The sequence below is a fragment of the Formica exsecta genome, unplaced genomic scaffold (assembly GCF_003651465.1).
Source record: "Formica exsecta isolate Colony F162 unplaced genomic scaffold, ASM365146v1 scaffold44, whole genome shotgun sequence".
Lineage (NCBI taxonomy): Eukaryota > Metazoa > Arthropoda > Insecta > Hymenoptera > Formicidae > Formica > Formica exsecta.
Genome location: NW_021851634.1, coordinates 417,263 through 427,854, shown reverse-complemented (window position 1 = coordinate 427,854; position 10,592 = coordinate 417,263). Strand labels below are relative to the sequence as shown.

General features: G+C 34.6%; 2 protein-coding genes across 8 annotated transcripts in view; one reads left to right on the top strand and one right to left on the bottom strand.

Annotated features, from left to right (window-relative positions):
• The window catches only part of LOC115240498 (gem-associated protein 5), a 15,194-nt gene extending 11,864 nt beyond the window's left edge, over positions 1–3,330 (top strand). For both annotated transcript variants that reach the window (XM_029815686.1, XM_029815685.1), the window contains exons 13-16: positions 318–528; positions 1,934–2,146; positions 2,287–2,716; positions 2,850–3,330. In XM_029815686.1, the coding sequence (XP_029671546.1) occupies positions 318–528; positions 1,934–2,146; positions 2,287–2,716; positions 2,850–3,199 (1,204 nt within the window). In that variant the 3' untranslated portion in view covers positions 3,200–3,330. The remainder of the gene's footprint in view (positions 1–317; positions 529–1,933; positions 2,147–2,286; positions 2,717–2,849) is intronic.
• LOC115240500 (nucleoporin Nup37) overlaps positions 3,184–10,592 on the bottom strand; it is a 12,126-nt gene continuing 4,717 nt past the window's right edge. The window contains exons 2-7 of one of the 6 annotated variants that reach the window (XM_029815688.1): positions 8,686–8,778; positions 8,512–8,612; positions 5,306–5,661; positions 4,925–5,122; positions 4,486–4,853; positions 3,184–3,816 (exon numbers count right to left, since the gene is read on the bottom strand). In XM_029815688.1, coding sequence (XP_029671548.1) covers positions 3,564–3,816; positions 4,486–4,853; positions 4,925–5,122; positions 5,306–5,455 — 969 coding nt within the window. In that variant the 5' untranslated portion in view covers positions 5,456–5,661; positions 8,512–8,612; positions 8,686–8,778 and the 3' untranslated portion in view covers positions 3,184–3,563. The other 5 variants (XM_029815687.1, XM_029815692.1, XM_029815690.1 and 2 more) reach the window with 5 other exon arrangements.

Here is a 10,592-nt window from a genome sequence, read left to right as displayed (position 1 = left end):
TATAATATATGTATGATATGTATATTGTATGATGCCTGATATGTCTGATATGTATATTTTATGATTGAAAATTATCTGTGCAATTTGTGCGTCACTTGACAATATTGTGTTTTGCATAACATAATGAGTTGGAGGTAATATATGTATGATATGTATATTGTATGATATGTATATTGCCTGATATGTATATTTTATGATTGAAAATTATCTGTGCAATTTGTGCGTCACTTGACAATATTGTGTTTTGCATAACATAAGTTATTAATTGAGTTGGAGAGTTCCTGTTTTAAATTAATATTTGATGTTGCATACATTAGTCGCGTAGAATTAAAACACTTTGATAAGGCGGCGAAAATTCTTGCTCGTCGGAAAGACGTACATTGCTTGGAGGTAGCATCTGAATTAGCGTTTCTAAGCGGTGACGAAGGATACGGTATATCTTTAATTGTGGATGCGATGACACGTGCTCTTATCAAATCAGATTGGTCGAAAGCACGTTCTCTTATCGCGGGTCTCCGACAGATTCAGGTAAATTATATATATAAATAATGAAAAATTATATATGTATATATAATTGTAGAAATTAATATATATATCAAATTAAATTAATTGGAAGAATGGCAATCAGAGCTAGGCGCGGTAGTTGGAGCGCAAACAGTTTTTTATTATGTAATATTCTATATTTTACATCTAATCACCCTCTTAGCCAAAAAAGAGGCACTATCATCGGTCTCATCGACAAAGTATTCCTGTTATCTCATCCTATGTTCCACCGTGAGAATATCGAGTTGGTTGTTGAGATTCTATTAGATAATGGATATCCCCTCAGGTTTATCTTCCGCATCTTGCATGAACGCCTTAAATTATATTCATTCTTTTAATAATACAATACTTAGTGGAGAACCTACTTCCTATTTTACCATACCGTTTGTCCCTTCAATATCGGAACAATTTAAAAATATCACCAAAGACTTAAACGTTAAACTTTCTTATCGGAGTCTGAACAAGTTAAACACACTTATTAAAGTGCACAAGGACTCTTGCCCTCAATCCTCTCGTCAAAACGTTGTATATAAGATCAACTGCACGGATTGCGATGCTTCTTACGTGGGACAGACTAAACGACAGTTACACACTCGCATCTCGGAGCATAAAAACCATATCCGAAGAAACGCTAACAACCATTCTGTAATAACTGACCATAGAATAAATTTTAATCACGAATTTGATTGGGAAAAAATCACAATACTTGATAATGAACCCCATTCACGCAAACGATTGATTTCAGAAATTTTACATATAAAACGACAAAAGAATAGCTTGAACTTGCAAACCGACACGGAATGCTTACCCGACATATATATTACAGTTTTAGACAAACTTTCAAAGATTTAAGGAGTACATCTCAGTTTTTTATTTGATTATATTAGATCTATATGATTAATTATATTTTTAAGTCATATGTTTATTTCGCCCGATTACTCTTGTAATTCGAGATCGTCTTTTTATTTACAATAACAATGTCACGCCGTTTGCTGTTTGTATGTACTTATTGTTATTGACTCTTTTGTTTTTTCTCGTCATCTTGTTATGCTCACCATCTATCATTAGTACGTTGATAATCGTTGAGCCTGGTTCTCCTAATTTATACAATGTATACTGTACTTCTGACATCGCCTTTGCGTGCGGAGCGTGGATTTTGTGAGTTGCTTTTTAATATTCAAGCTTCAATGTCACTCTCTCACACCATTTGTTTAATCCGTCTAACATTAAATGTACATATTTGTACAGATCAGATTAACATGATCACGGATTTTTTTGGTTAATCATCCCCGAATGACTTTAATACCCAGGCGTGAGCTTCCACAATATATATATTTAATTATTTATAAATTTATAAAACACTAAAAATTTTTTGTACATCTGTATGCAGTATTTGAACGTCCATATAGATGCTCACGAGGCGATTATGAGCACATATAAAAAACAAGCTGAGCTTGATACAATGCGGAGGTGGTTGGAAAAAAAAGAAAGCCATGGAGTGTTACAAACTCTCGAAATGAAATATAATGCTTCTTACTATGACACCTTGTGCAAGAATGAAAATATCAATGCTATTCTGAAAAGTGAATCAAAAGATACAATGGTGAGAGAGAAACAGAAATAAATAAAATAGATATCTTTTCTCATAGATAACATTTTCAATATTATAACAATATTTTCGATATAAAATTTTTATATGTAACAATAATACACTTATATAATTAATTAAAATAATGTTTTAAGATGCAAGTGAAAGCTACCTTTCGAATAGCTATAGCGGCTTCATGTGACGCAAAAGAGACTCGATTGAAACATTTAGCAACAGTATTAGGTGACGTGTACGAGTGCGAGGAAATAGCAATCGGGCACGGAACGGCGACGAATGAAAAATTCTTCATTCAAATTCTCGCGAAAATGGATATTAGAAAACCAACGGATGAAGGCAGCATCTACGCGAAAAGCGATTATCCCGTGTCGCAAAATATACGCGCTTATTTATGTATCGGTCTTCTGAATTGGTTGCTAAATTATGTGGATCAGCTATTAATCGAGGAGGAAACACAATTTACGCAATTGATATTGGATTTGCTGGGCGATGCCATAAATGAAACAACCTTATCTTATCAAGATAAGATTTATGAACTTGGTCAACTGGAAGATCAACTTTCGCTCTGTTAGTTTTTCCTTTTTCAATTTGTGGCATTTGTTATAGATTGAACTAGCATACCATTACATAAAGTTTTGAGATTCATCAATTTAATAATATTTTTCCATCTTTTACATGTAATTTATTTTAAATATTGCAGTGACATTGGATGATGATGTCGAAAATGATGACGATTGTAAGAGAATTAAGAAGGAGATCGAGAAATTGAAGCTTGATGGAAACAAGTTTAGGGAAGAACGAGTTTGCATGCCGAATCCCAAAATCGTTTTCGATAAAGCTTGTTTACTTGCCAACAAATTAAGTGATATTAATCGACTTCTACTTTTACATTCTTTAGATAAGTTAGTCAAAATAAAAGAAATAAAGCTACCTGAACTAGAAGAAAGTCCGTCAAAAAAGCTTGAAAATATATCTCGAGAAATAGACGAAACTATATTGAAACAATATAAAATAGAAATAAATAGTTCTATTAGTTCACATAAATCATAAAGGAAGAATATATTAATAGTTTTATACCATCATAAATGACATCAGGTGCATTACAAATTACTTTTATACATTCTCTGTATGTAAATTTGATTATTATAAAGTGCATTTTATAAAAATACATTTCTTTTCTATTAAATGTGAAATTTTGTCTCGGAAAATGTTAACCCTATTACAGATGTATCATAACAATTACGATTTTTCCAAAATGATTAACTTAAAGAAATATTGGAGAATAATAAAAGAATTATATAACTGATATCTCTTCTATAAGTTATTATATATGATATAACATCATCTCTTAGATATTTCTTATAGAGTTCAAAGATTTCTCTTTTTATGTATAAAATCGATTGTTTAATGTATCTTAATTTACGTTCACTCTCCAAAAACATAGTTCTCTGTCACTTCCGGCACAGACATAAGGCAATTTATAGTGCCAAGTCATACCGCCGACTAACTTCACTTTCCCACACAATATCACTTGTTTGGATTTAAAATTGAAAACTTTCAACAAGTTATCTGGCCAACCAATGCTCGCGACCAGATTTTCGTTCGCGTGTGAGAATTTCACTGCTAAGCCACCTTCTAGATGAAGCGTTCGCTCGTCAAGGGGACGGCTAAAATTGAAAATGAGAATAAAATAACTTCAACGAAAAAAAATTCGCACGCGCGTATTTATAGAAAGTCAGAGTGTCTACTCCCTGGAAAAACATGGAAAACCTGGAATTCTCAGGACATTTTTTTATACTTTGAAAAATCAGGGAATTTTGTTGGGACTCAGGGAATTTTTAAAAAAATTCTCTCTGATAATTTTGCTCTTATACTGTAAGCAGTAGACAATCTACCAATAAGCCATGTTATGAATTATATGTTTAAAATATATTATAAATATATATCTATCTCTGTTTATATATTCAATGTCTTAACAAAACATTAAATATGCAATACATATTTTTTATTTTAATTTTTAGTGACAAAAATAAAAATGTTATGCAAGTTAAAAAATGTTATCTTAACGAAAGCTATTCAGTTTTATTTTCAATATATTTGTAAATCTAGCACTTGAAACTTAAGTGGCTTTGTGTTTTTCCTTTGTATGAATAAAAAATATAAAATGCGTACAATAAAAAAACTTATTTTAGGAAATCGCATCAAAAAATGTTTAAAATATTTTCTTTAACTGGAATTGTACAAAAATACCTGGAAGATCAGGAAGTTTTCAGGAAAATTTTTTACAGGGTTTGAGTAGACACTCTAAAAAGTTTTTGAATTAAATTTCTTTTTACCTCGGTCTAGATACGTCCCAGAGTAATAATTCTCCAGCAGCCATCGATACAACTTTTAAAGGATTTGGCGCCCAGTCTGCCGCAATCAAGGGAACAGCCCCAGAATCGAGAGACATAATCGCTTGTTGACTTCTGACATTGTACATACGTATTAAGCCATTTTTTTCCGCTACTAAAAGCTTGCCGGATTCTTCACTGTGCCAACATACGCTCGTACCAGGCGATGTCAAGAAAAATGTGGACACACACTTCTGATCCTCTTTAATCGCCCACAATTTACACGTATGATCATCGGAAACCGATGCTAGCAATTCTCCCTCTGGTTCATAAGAAATTGCATTTGTATAATCTTTGTGCCCTTCTAAAATCTTCAAAACATTTATTGTCGCATTCAATTTCACAAAGCTGTAAATCCATATAATTTTATAAATATCCTTACCTCGTACACATTGATGTCATTTAAATTGCTATTGTACAATCTTATCTTAAAATCTGCACCAGCAACACAAAATGTAAGAATCTTGGGAACGACACTCAAGGAGGTTTCTGGACTCCATGCGATTGCGTGAGGTCTGGTATCATGGTGAAATGTTTTGATAGGATTGTACGCTATGTCCTCCACAGCGTCATCTTCATCCTGTTATTTAAAATTTATGTATTAAAAACTCTGTATAAAATTGTATATATATAATATTGCAATTCCATATAACATTCCCTTTTAGAACATAAAAATATTCTCATTGACATATACTGCACTCTGATCGGCAATTTCCTGACAGAATCACAAAATAATAATCAAATCGCCAGTCTTTGCACGAACCTGAAATCTGACAGTACCGACGACAATTTCCTTGGCGAGAGCGATGCAGATCAAATGCTGCGACCATTCGTACGGCGATAATTCCACGCAGTAAATTCGCTCGAAAAAATTCCGTTTAAATGTAGGCGGTGTAGTGAGTGCCTCGTCCATTCTCTCTTTCTGTCAGTATGCATGTACGCGTGAAAACTGAACCGGCATAACCTTACATAACCTTTTACAAGGCGTACCGCGTGTGACAGATTAGGTTTGTTCGCGTTGCTTGAACTTTTTGCACTCAATATCTTCACTTTCACTCTCTTCAACATCCAACGGTACGTTCGGAAACAGCACCCGAGCATCGTTCTATCTTTGTTCAACTTTTAATAAATAACAAAGATAGAACGACACTCGTGTACACATGGGTGATGTTTCCGAACACAGCCCAAATATATAGATTTGTTCGCGTTGCTTGAACTTTTTGCACTCAGTATCTTCGCTTTCACTTTCTTCAACATCCGAATATATATTTATCTCGTTTTCAGTGCAGAACTTTTGGGGAATTTTAAGCAACGCGAACAAATCTATTAATTACGTATCGTAATCATAGGGTGCGTTCCGTTTCTCGCATGATGCGCATAGGAGCGCACGAGATCGTTCCGTTTCAATCCATGCGCAGTTCATGCGCGCATGGGAACGATCTCCCACCACCAGGGTTGGGTAGATATTAAATTGCTTCGCATTGCTCCATCATTATTTTCATGATTTATTGCATTTTTTATTGAAAATTAATAAATTAATCATTTCCCTAGCGACGCCGTTGTCACCTATCGGCCTCCTATCGGAACTATATAGCTCAGAAGCCAACGACGAGAATATTATAACATAATATAACATAAAACGATTGCTCCTTAATTGCTTCGCATTGCTCCATAATTATTATCATAATTTATTGCATTTTTTATTGAAAATTAACAAATTAATCATTTCCCTAGCAACGCCGTTGTCACCTATCGGCCGCCTATCGAAACTATATAGCTTAGAAGCCAATGGCGAGAATATTCAAACATAATATAACATAAAACGATTGCTCCTTAATTGCTTCGCATTGCTCCATCATTATTTTCATGATTTATTGCATTTTTTATTGAAAATTAACAAATTAATCATTTTCCTATCGACGCCGTTGTCACCTATCGGCCGCCTATCGGAACTATATAGCTCAAAAGCCAACGGCGAGAATATTTCAATTTGATAAGACTTATCTTATCAAATTCTTATCTATTTTTTGTAAGGCATTTGTTAAATTTTCTAAAAATATAGGGTTATGGGAATGTTTGAGAGTGTAACGATTATATCGATAAAGTAAATAGTAAAAAATCTTTACCTGTTTGATCAACGAGATATGTTTTACCGACAATGTAAAGATTTACTTACCTACAGTAGTGCAGCAAATTTTTTTACCGGAAATAAGTTAGCGCTGGAAGTTCATATTTTTTAATAATTTATAGCTCAAACGATTGCTCCTTAATTGCTCCGTCAGAATCCACAATTGCTCCCCTTTTAAAATTAGTAGTTTTCGAAATATTTACAAAAAACGTAAAATTTATCATTTTCACTCAAAAACATATTTCCAATAGTTTTTTGCAAATATATCCAGTATAAAACGATTGCTCCTTAATTGCTTCATATTTAAGATCGTCTTAAGCCCGTATCAGACTACGCATTGAAGATTGAGATTGAAGATTGAAGACTATGGATTGAAAAATAAAGATTAAAGATTGGAATTTGACTAATTGGAATAAAAAAAAGCTAAAATTTCTTTGACGGCGTCGCTAGGGAAATTATTAATTTGTTAATTTTCGATGAAAAATGCAATAAATCATGATAATAATGATGGAGCAATGCGAAGCAATTAAGGAGCCATCGTTTTATGTTATATTATGTTTGAATATTCTCGCCGTTGGCTGCTGAGCCATAAAGTTCCGATAGGCGGCCGATAGGTGACAACGGCGTCGCTAGGGAAATGATTAATTTGTTAATTTTCAATAAAAAATGCAATAAATCATGAAAATAATGATGGAGCAATGCGAAGCAATTAAGGAGCAATCGTTTTATGTTATATTATGTTTGAAAATTCTCGCCGTTGGCTTCTGAGCTATATAGTTCCGATAGGCGGCCGATAGGTGACAACGGTGTCGCTAGGGAAATTATTAATTTGTTAATTTTCGATGAAAAATGCAATAAATCATGAAAATAATGATGGAGCAATGCGAAGCAATTAAGGAGCAATCGTTTTATGTTATATTATGTTTGAAAATTCTCGCCGTTGGCTTCTGAGCTATATAGTTCCGATAGGCGGCCGATAGGTGACAACGGCGTCGCTAGGGAAATGATTAATTTGTTAATTTTCGTTAAAAAATGCAATAAATCATGAAAATAATGATGGAGCAATGCGAAGCAATTAAGGAGCAATCGTTTTATGTTATATTATGTTTGAAAATTCTCGCCGTTGGCTTCTGAGCTATATAGTTCCGATAGGCGGCCGATAGGTGGCGACGGCGTCGCTTGGAAAATTATTAATTTGTTAATTTTCGATAAAAAATGCAATAAATCATGAAAATAATGATGGAGCAATGCGAAGCAATTAAGGAGCAATCGTTTTTTATGTTATAATATGTTTTAATATTTTCGCCGTTGGCTTCTGAGCTATATAGTTCCGATAGGCGGCCGATAGGTGGCGACGGCGTCGCTTGGAAAATTATTAATTTGTTAATTTTCGATAAAAAATGCAAACTATTGGAAATATGTTTTTGAGTGAAAATGATAAATTTTACGTTTTTTGTAAATATTTCGAAAACTACTAATTTTAAAAAGGGAGCAATTGTGGATTCTGACGGAGCAATTAAGGAGCAATCGTTTGAGCTACAAATTATTAAAAAATATGAACTTCCAGCGCCAACTTATTTCCGGTCATTTTATCGTAAATTTTTCTTTCTGTTTTATTATCGACAATGCAAAGATTTACTTACCTACAGTACCGCGTGGCGAGTTTTTTTCCAGTAATATGCTAAATCCTATAAGACCATCGGTTTCTAATAATATCTCGTCGGTGTTTTCGATAATAAAATAATAACTGGATGAAATAAAATAACCGAATAAATTAAATAACTCGTGTAATTATCTTCCATCTAATCAAACGGCTGGTAATGTCAACATTCTTCAATTACCTCCGGGCCCACCGGGCCCACTTGATGGTCACAAAAGTTTACCCAGGGCTGACGGTCTTTAATAACATCTCGTCGGTGGTATTATACTCGATGTATTATACCTTGGCGTATAGATAATTCCTCGGAAGTCTGACAGCCATAAGAGAAGAAGAAGAAGAAGAAGATGTATTATACCGGGTTTCCTCCATGTATTATACATAGTATAATACGTCGCGAGTTCAACAATGTATTATACATATGATGTTCGAATGTGATTAGTTCTTACTCCTAGAACCAACAAATCAACATCGAGTGTTAACAAGACAATGCTCAACGGTTGTATCTTTTAAACGCACACATAAATTACGCGATTTGGAAAAACTAAAAAAAAATTTCGAAAATATGAGTCGTGGAGGTAGGCTGTGTCACAAATTTTGGGAGGAAATTTTGAAAAATATTATGAAGGCCAAAGACTTTTTGCATATTGTAGTTATTGCAAAAAAATCATAGGTCACAATGCCGAAAATGGATTAAAGAATCACAGTATAATTCCCTTTTGCACTTTAAAATCCTCTTGCACACGCGTCAACAAATTAAGCCTGTCACACACGCTTTTCCATAACTATAAGATTTCGACCAATCGCGTTGCTCTGGACCACCGAATCGAGCCTTAGAACATGTATTATACGTTTCCTACGTTTTCATACGTATTATACAGTTTCCTACACGAAAATGTAGAAAACTACTCAAAATGGCTAAATGACCCAACCCTGCCCACCACAACGCTGCGCCATGTTGTGCAGCGCATAAGAGCGCATGAGCTGCCTCAGGGTATCGATTCTATAATTTAAGGCTGCGGTCCGAAACAAGCTTACAGCGCTAACAGCATGTTCACAGCCGGTCCGGTTCACGCTCGCAGTGTTCTAATGAACAAAGTGACGTCATAGATATCATGGAAATCTATAGTTCACGTAACATATATTATAGATTTCCATGCGATCTATGCGCTCAATGCGTGAAGCCTATCACACACAAATCGGCATAGCTGCATATGCATAGCATAAGATCGTCTGGACCAATGAGCATGCTATGTAAATCAATATGGCGATTATATTTCGATGCTCATTGGTCCAGACGGTCTTATGCTATGCACATGCAGCTATGCCGATTTGTGTGTGATAGGCTTGAAACGGAACGCAGCCTATGCGTGGTCCATGCGCGAGAGTTATTTAGGCGGGATTGAGACTATCTGCAAAGTGGTACAAATTATAGGATTCCGAAATTCAAAAAAATGACTTTGAAAAAGCAACAAATTTATGTTGATGATAAATTGTGGATGTTCGACGTGTCCGATACTGAATAAAACTCCAAATCTAAATATATGTACACGTAGGCGGACACAACGGCGCGGCCCCTACAAAGCCTGCAAAGAATTCGGTTAATGCGTTCATCGATAAATGATCATGTATCACTTTCTATCTACGAGACCGACGCATTTCGAGATTTCGTTTAAAATTCCATTGCTTTCCATAAATATTAAAAATTGTATTAAAAAGACATTTATACCCAGACAGCACGAAAAGGCCAAAAGACATCTTGAAAATATTTAAAGAACGATAAGACATCTTTAAATCGTTTTTTAGACGTCTTTTAGGAATATGTGAGGTCTGAAAATATTTCAAAGTAGAAAATTCTTTCTAAATATTATATACAATGCTTGTAGAATACTTGCAGAAATATCATACATTTCATCTGCCATGTCTGTTTACAAACAGCCCAAGCGCGCATGGGTCTGTTCCGTTTCTCTATGCGCAGTAAGAGTGATGGGAAAAAGGGAACGAGTTAATGCGCTCATGCGATATGCTGCGTTTCATGCGGTTCATGCGTGAAACGGAACGCACCCATAATAGACATATAGAATGGACTGATGGCTTCTGCACACATCGGAAGGAAGTGAGAAAGAAAATCATAGTTGCCTCTCTCTTGTGAGTAACTGCTCAAAAGTGCGCATGCATGGCTTACCGGTTTGGTCCAATTAAAAATAAGGTTACATTACCCTGCCGAAAATGGTCGATTAAAACCGATTAAAACATAATCCGTTT